Source organism: Etheostoma cragini, chromosome 16 (assembly GCF_013103735.1).
Source record: "Etheostoma cragini isolate CJK2018 chromosome 16, CSU_Ecrag_1.0, whole genome shotgun sequence".
NCBI classification, from domain to species: Eukaryota; Metazoa; Chordata; class Actinopteri; order Perciformes; family Percidae; genus Etheostoma; species Etheostoma cragini.
The window spans coordinates 23,372,646-23,381,124 of record NC_048422.1 but is presented as its reverse complement, the minus strand read 5'-3'; the positions used below and the strand labels follow the sequence as shown (position 1 = coordinate 23,381,124).

Genomic DNA, 8,479 nt, shown 5'->3' with positions numbered 1-8,479 from the left:
GGCGGGCAAAGCAGAGAAAGGGGAGTTAACGTTGCCCCTTATGACATCACAAGGAGCAAGATTCCAGATCAGCCCATCTGAGCTTTCATTTTCCCAAAAGCAGAGCAGGATACCCAGGGCTCGGTTTACACCTATTGCCATTTCGGGGCCATGGGCAGGCTGGGGGAACTCATATTAATGTTTAAAAAAATGCTATGGGACCTTTTAAAAGGGCCCGCCCCTTTTCCAAACAGTTTCCAATGACGACTTTTCAGATGGTTCTGTGTGACAAACCATGTGGCGCGTCACGTGACTCCACGCCTCCTCCGACTATTTTACCTACAATGACCTTAAAACTGTAACAAAGGTTTGTGTGTTCTCGCGAGAAGAAACCAGCGGTTGAGTTTCGGAAACACGACACGCGTAATCCCCGGTCTCCTGGGTGACAGTCCTGTGTTTTACCAATCCACCACACCAACCAGCCTCCCTACGCGGATTGCCTCTTTCATACTATTCGCTACGGAGTAAATTCACACGCCATTGCAAGGTAATGGAAGTCAATGGAGGCCGAACGACGTTGATAAACAGCCTAAAAAGTGAGTATGCGTCTTGATGACGCGCCAATAATGGCTTAAGAATTGGCGAAATCTAAAGTGCAAATCTGCTTGTAACTGATTTGTCTTTTCTGATTTTTTTTTGTGTCTAAAACGGACGGATGCAGTACGTACACACACAGACACACACACACACACACAAATCACACACATGTAGCTTTAGCATCCACGCAGGTATAACCAGACATGGCAATGCAGACTTTAGTCTGTAACACTGAAGGAAAGGCATTGCCAAATTAAAATAAAATGTATATGTATGTTATTCACACACACGCGCGCGCACACACACACACACACACACACACACACACAAATACACACACATATTCCAAAGTGTATAAAAACGCATGAAATAATAATTGCAATGGAAAGGACACAAAGGAAAGGAGCTGGAGATGAGACGTGTGAGCAGCAGATCTAAACACTCTCGCTCCAGTCTTGTCCAATAACTACGTTCCAGCCATTGATGATTCAGCAATAAAAACTAACTAAAAAAGCTCTACTTGGTTGAAGCACGTCGGAACCGCACTACCCATGAGCCTCCTCTTCTGTGAACCTCTCCTGGGCGCTACTGGCACCTGTGGAAGCCGACCAATGAGAAGGAGAGCTGGGGTGAGTGAGGGACAATGACATCACACAAACACAACGGGTGATGAAGGTGACGCAGGGCGTGTAAAAAGGAGGCAACAAGAGAGGAGAAGAAGAAGAAGAGCCAGAGTTTGAGAGAGAGAAGAAGAAGCAGCAGAAGCCGGGTTGAAAACCTCATTGACTTTTGAATAATTAAAAACAAAAAAAACTGACTTTCAAATGTGTCATGTGGCTTGCTTCATATCTGTACAGATATTATCCGCCGATATTAGGCATTTCCCGATCTATCGGTATTTATAATGGCCGATAAAAAAAAAAAAAGGCCAAATTTGAATGTGCCTGACACCACAAACACAGTTCCCTTTTAATTTGACTATTAATGGATTTGACAAATATTTCAAATGAATGTGTAAATTAAGGGAAAAGCCATGTACCTTAAAACCTTAAAATCTGTCAATAAAAGGGTCTTCTAAAGCTAAAGTAATGGATAAATAAATTAATGGATCCACTCCCCCCCAACCCATTTTCAATGGGATAGTCTGAGCTACAGTAAATAATAGTAATAATTTTAATTATGGTGACAATCCTACTCTAAGTTTTTAAAACTACAGCCCATATTTTTAGTGATTTGGCAGAAAAACAGAATGTATAATGTTGTTTTTTTTGGCCTTTTGTCCACATTTTGCCAAATTTAAAGTATGCCGAATTGTTTCTCAGCAGCTCCTGTTTGCAGTGGACCAATGGATGTTCACACAACTATAACTGGATTACTCGGATACTTAACCCTCGTGTTGTCTTCGGGTCAAATTTGACCCGTTTTCAAAGTTTTGTTTTTATATCTGAAATAGAGGAAGTCGAAATATGTGTGAAAAATGTTGGAAAAAGCAGCAAATGCAATGAAAAAAAATCCAGTTTACAACAAACTTCATAAAACGCTTGTTGCTAAAAAAGCAACAAATAACGTTGAGATAAGGGGGAAAATGTTTTTTCATGGTTAAAGGGAAGACAATACAAGGGTTAAGAAAACTTAAAAACGTGATTGAGGATCTACTTTCTCTCAGCACTCCTTCCCTCTGTGTCCCTCAGCCTCCAATATGGACGCCAGAGGACACATTTCATCCCTTAAAAAGGTCATTATTGCATATAACCTACAGTATATTAACAGCTGATCCTGACAGGGCTTTGTTTTATGAAGGGGAATGAACAGCTGAATCATATCAGACACAACGTCTACATACCCGACAGAAAGAAGTGAGACGGTTTCAGGCAAAGCAGAAACTAGGAGTGACAGGAGATGAAGAAACAGAAGTTACAAAGAAAAAAAACACAGATACAACTTCACACATGGAAAATAAAATTCAACCACGGATTTAAAAAGGTAAATGGTCAAAACTGTCTTTAAAAGATGTGAGTGACTGAGTGAGAGAGTGAGAAAGAGAGAAAGAGAGAGAAAGACTGAGTGTGCTGTATGTACAGTGTGTCTCTGAAAATAAGAAAAATAAAAAATGTAATTAAATTCACCCACAGATTTAAAAAGGTAAATGGTCAAAACTGTCTTTAAAAGATGTGAGTGAGTGAGTGACTGAGTGAGTGAGTGAGTGAGAGAGTGAGAGAGAGAGAGACTGAGTGTGCAGTATGTACAGTCTGTCTCTGCTGCCATGCCACAGACATTTGGCTGCATTTCATTTACCTCATGCACAAAAACAACACTAACAGTAGTTCTCAATGGTGTCAAAGAAAGAAAAGTTTACGGGGAACTCTGGACGGGCCAGAAAAGAGACAAGAAGACACGCATGGAGGCACGCAGGGGGGAAAGAAAAGAGAAAATTATATTAGTTCAGCTGAGAGCAAAACAGACGAGTGCAGTAATAATACTACAGAGACGTTTGCATTCATGTGTGATTTATAGAGGTGTCACGGTTCTTAAAATGCTTGATTCCATTTGACTTTCTCAATTGTTTTCAAACGGCTATTTAATGTTTTATGTAACGCACTTTGAGTTGCCTTGAAGCGGAAAGGTGTGATACAAATAAAGCCGCTTTAACTTGTCTTTGGATTCTAAGGTCGATTAAATTCATAATAAGATTTGATTTACTTATTTTTTGTCAACAGGAACGGCAATGCCACAATCGAGCAACTAGACGTCAGAAGAGTACTTTATAACAGTTATAACAGAGTACTTACTTGTACATAGAGTAACTATATACAGTTGAGTATCTCAGAGTTCACGAGGTGCAATTAAAAGCACCATGAGTTTAACGAGGTGCACATAAATGCCCCATGGGTTCCTGTCCATGGAAAACCTCAGCAGCTGCGGGCTACCTCTAAGCTAATGTTACTTGTGTGTTTAGCTGCTTGCTACTAGCCAGTAAGCTAACGTTACTCTGCGTGTTTAGCTGCTTGCTACCAGCCGGTAAGCTAATGTTACTCTGCGTGTTTAGCTGCTTGCTACCAGTCGGTAAGCTAACGTTGCTCTGTGTCTTTAGCTGCTTGCTACCAGCCGGTAAGCTAATGTTACTCTGCGTGTTTAGCTGCTTGCTACCAGTCGGTAAGCTAACGTTACCCTGTGTCTTTAGCTGCTTGCTACCAGCCAGTAAGATAATGTTACTCTGTGTCTTTAGCTGCTTGCTACTAGCCAGTAAGCTAACGTTACTCTGTGTCTTTACATGCTTGCTACCAGCCGGTAAGCTAACATTACTCTGTGTGTTTAGCTGCTTCCTACCAGCCGGTAAGCTAACATTACTCTGTGTCATAAGCTGCATGCTACCAGCAGGTAAGGTAACGTTACTCTGTGTCTTTAGCTGCATGCTACCAGCCAGTGAACTAACATTACTCTGTGTCTTTAGCTGCTTGCTACCAGCCGGTAAGCTAACGTTACTCTGTGTGTTTAGCTGCTTCCTACCAGCCGGTAAGCTAACATTACTCTGTGTCATAAGCTGCATGCTACCAGCCGGTAAGCTAACGTTACTCTGTGTGTTTAGCTGCTTCCTACCAGCCGGTAAGCTAACATTACTCTGTGTCTTTAGCTGCTTGCTACCAGCTGGTTATCTACGATTTGTCGGCTGTTGTTTTTATCCGGATGTGCCCAAGTAGGCCGGGTGGAGACAAAAAAAAATACTGGGGAAATGCCGATCCTGCTTCTGGTTTCAGTAATCAAAATCTAGGAACCCGTGACACCCCTTGTGGTCTTTCATCAGTGATAAAAGTCAGTGTTGAGACCCCGGTTGCAGTGGACCCTGGAGGGCTTTGAGGAGACCTACCTTGCTGTGTGGTGTTTCTCTCGTTGAGCAGCTTGGTCTGACTGTTGGGCAGGATCTTAATCTCGGGAGGATCTGGACTCGGACCGACCCGCGACGCCATGAGAGCGTTCAGATACTGGAGACGTGTCACCTACAAAACAAGACAAAGGGATTTTATTCCTCTTACCAATACCTCTACATACTCTGTCCTGTATGAACCTCATATCTCTAAAAAAACAGTGTATTTTCCAGCTGATCCAAGAGGCTTATTAAAGACTAAATGTAATCAAACTGACTTCTGGCCTATCAGAGCAACGCATGCCAGTTATGTTATCCAAGAAAGTGGTTTGAAAACTCTGCCAGTTGACCACCAGGGAGAACGACAAGGCTTTGGTGATTTTGGCGATTTTTCTTTAACTTGAATTTTGTATTTGTCAGACCTTCCTCCACAGCGTTGCGGATGAAGGTCTGGCTAGGCCACACAGCATTCTGGGATGGGAGAAAAACATATTCTTGTTTACCGGCACTTCTTAAAACCAATCATCAATCAACAGAGCTATGGCACCTCTGCAAAATAGTCTCGGGAAGGAACTTGATTTGGTTGAACGTGTGCGTTCAAAAGTAGTTTTAGTTGTGCAACAGAAACCTCAGATTGGACAGATAGTCCAGCTAGCTGTCTGGGTTCACCCTGCAGCGATCTGAGGACCAGGTCCTAAGAAATCCACCACAGGTTAGAGCGCCAACACAAAGATGGAGGACGATAACGGACATCCTGGGGAGCTTCAGACCGCTCAGGAGCAAAAAGGCAACCGATATCCAGCCCTAAATGAGTGAAATCTGGCCAAATCCAGCCAACAATCCCAGAAGTGGACCTTCGAGGATATAGACCACACACACAAGATATACTCACCCGTATGAGCTGCAGGTCGGTGAGAGCTCGGACGGTGTAGTCGGGACAATAGTTGGACGGGGTCGTAGCGTCTGCTGACTCAAAGGGATCATTGGGAGAGTGACGCTGCGTCGACACTGGGGACTGGTGCACTACACACAGACACAGACACACACACACACCTCATTCATGTAAAACTGCATTATCTTTTATTTAAACAGCTGTGTGCTTCATGCTGTACCTGCATAATAAATGACGTTATTCCTGATCTCACCTGAAGATGGCAGCGTTAGCGCAGACATGCCGTAGTAGGTAAACGCTCCGTTCTCAAACTTCAGCCCCTCTTTGCCGATTTCCACCTCCACACGACCCTGAACACAGACAAACAGGATGACTACAATCTCAGAATGTTTTAATATTAAAATGTTTTCTGTTGAGTAACTGAAGGAAACTGCCAAAGGTTCCCTCTAAAACTGTTGTTATACTAATCTCCACGAGCAGGTATTGCTTTTCTTGAAAAAACTTATTTACTCACTATGTTTCTTTCCATTGGGCACTTCTTTAGGACATCAAGGTTATCATGAAGATAAATTCACCGAGAAGTTAAAAATAAAAAAGAATTGACACATTTTTTCTAGCTGATGCATCGATTGTGTTTGATGTTACAACAATTTACCAACATACACTGGACAGAATGTGGTCTCTCTCCCTCTCACATACAGTAAAACTGCTCGTTTTAGAGTGGCCTTTAATTGTGGTCAGCCTAAGGCACACCTGTGCAAAAATCATGCATCTAACCAGCATCTCGACGTGCCACACCTGTGAGGTGGATGGATCATCTCGGCAAAGGAGAAGTGCTCACAAACACAGATTTAGACAGATGTGTGAACAATATTTGGGAGAAATAAGCTTTTTGCTTTTAAAGATTATTTTTAGGGCATGTTAGGCCTTTATTTCCACAGGATAGCTGAAGACATGAAAGGGGGGAGAGCGGGGGAGTCGAACCCGTGGCCGCTGGGTTGAGGACTAAACCTCTATATGTGGCCGCCTGCTCTACCAACTGAGCAAACCCGGCCACAGCCTTTTGTGTACATTGAAAATGTCTATGATCTTTGAGTTCAGCTCATGAAAAATGGGGGCGAAAAACAACATGTTGCATTTATAATATGTTAAATATACTGTATGTTGTGAAGAGAAAAGCTTGTTTTGTTAAAAATTTGATATTAGGATAAACCCCTTGAGATGGATCATCTCGTTTTCGAGGGGGTTCCAACATTCAAACACAATAGTTACATAATAGAGAAGTGAAAAAAATACAAATTAAAAAAATATCAAAACACAACAACACATGCGTGTGTTCGTCAGTACATAACAACCAACAAATGGACAAGATGGCTAGTGTGAGTGAATTTCTAACTACAGTCAAATATAAACAGCAGGTATGGCCAGCACGTTTCCAGTTTTACGGAGTGCACATTTCCAGATTGCTGGTTTCTCACATGTAGACAAAGACATGTTGAATAAATCAGCAAGTGGATACATAAGAATATGAAAAGCTAATTTAATAAACCTGTTTTCTATTCCATCAAGTCCAGCACCACTGTTTACATTTAGATCTTTAATGGCATTCTGAACTTTTTAACCCTTGTGTTGTCTTCCTGTCAAAATTGCAAAATCCCACTTTTAATTGATGCTTTTTATCAATGTTTGTTACTTTTTCTACATTTTTTTCCCTTTTTATCAATGTTTGTCACTTTATCAACATTTTTGTCCCTTTTTTCTCCAATGTTTGTCACTTTTTCAACATTTTTGTCCATTTTTTTTCCAATGTTTGTCACTTTTTTTGATGTTTTCAACACTACGTAACACTAACTCATTAACACTAGTTTTAAAGTTATTTTTGGAATTTATGTTCAATAAACCTCATTTATAGGAAATTATACCTAATGTTTGAGTTAAAAAAGTCACAGACTGGAATATGTAGATAATATAAGTAGAGATTTGTACTTGGCAAAGAGTGTTGTGTGGAATCAATCATGTTATTTTGGGGAATTTAAAAGAACATTGATATAGGACAACATGAGGGTTAAATGTATATATAATTTGTTTTTAAGCTGTACATTAGTTTAAGAAAGTGCCGTCAGTGATTTCCACAACCAGACAACTTATTTTGTTTAATTAGAAGTTGGCCCTCCTGCCATCTTGGGATGTTTTAAATAACTTCAAACTAGGTTAAATTATTCCTCCGTCTTCTTTTTTGGGGGATGTTGTGTTATTTTAGTTTTTTTGATGTATCTTTATTTTAATAAAGTTAGTCTTTTTAATTTACTAAATGTTTGCACTCTGTACTTCTCTTTCACATCATGCTTTATATATGTATACTGCATATCACTATTACATATGTGCTTATATTTATGTATCATGAGATGGACAATTGTCACTACCGGTCAAAGGTTTGGGGTCACTTACAAATGTCCATCCCACTCCATTATAGACAGAATACCAGCTGATCTGAGTGGGGGGGGGGGGGGGGGGGGGGGGGGGGGGGGGGGGGGGCTGGTCTTTAATACAACATCTACATTGCCCATTATCAGCAACCATTCATCCAATGCTCCAAAGGCTCATTCTGTTTATAATCTGATATCATTTAAAAAAAAAAAACTAACTGAGAATGCATTGGAGAAGCCTTTTGCAATTATTTAAGCATTTAATATAATCTGAAAACTTGGCAACAAGGCAACTGATCTCAGCTGGTGTTCTGTCTATAATGGAGTGCAATGGAAATTTCTAAGTGACCCCAAACTTTTGACTGGTAGTGTATATCTATATATTCTGCGATTTCCTGCAATATACGCTCATGTCTCAATATTCTCACATCATTGATCTCTTTCTTTCAAAAGTAGGAAAGCACGGGTACGACTGAAAGCTAACTCGAAGTGACAAACGTGTGTGAACATGCAAACATACCTGCAGCAGCAGGAACAAATAGTCTTTTAATTTACTCAATTTAGTCATCTTTAGTCATGTTTTACACATTATATACACCTATTTCATATGTGCTTCTATTGACTTATCCTGAGATGTAAATAAGGAAATCTGCTTTAAAAAAAAAAACGCATTTTAGGCCTTTTTATGATAGGACAGCTGAAGAAATGAAAGGGGGGGGGGGG

At 40.7% G+C, this 8,479-nt stretch overlaps 1 protein-coding gene across 5 annotated transcripts in view; it reads right to left on the bottom strand.

The window, feature by feature from the left end:
* LOC117959137 (metal transporter CNNM3) overlaps positions 1-8,479 on the bottom strand; it is a 24,849-nt gene that overhangs the window by 5,331 nt on the left and 11,039 nt on the right. For 2 of the 5 annotated variants that reach the window (XM_034896102.1, XM_034896100.1), the window contains exons 8-11: positions 5,584-5,680; positions 5,331-5,461; positions 4,442-4,571; positions 630-1,171 (exon numbers count right to left, since the gene is read on the bottom strand). In XM_034896102.1, coding sequence (XP_034751993.1) covers positions 1,122-1,171; positions 4,442-4,571; positions 5,331-5,461; positions 5,584-5,680 — 408 coding nt within the window. In that variant the 3' untranslated portion in view covers positions 630-1,121. Of the gene's footprint in view, positions 1-629; positions 1,172-2,419; positions 2,460-2,871; positions 2,941-4,441; positions 4,572-5,330; positions 5,462-5,583; positions 5,681-8,479 lie in introns of those variants that run through there. The other 3 variants (XR_004659884.1, XM_034896101.1, XR_004659883.1) reach the window with 3 other exon arrangements.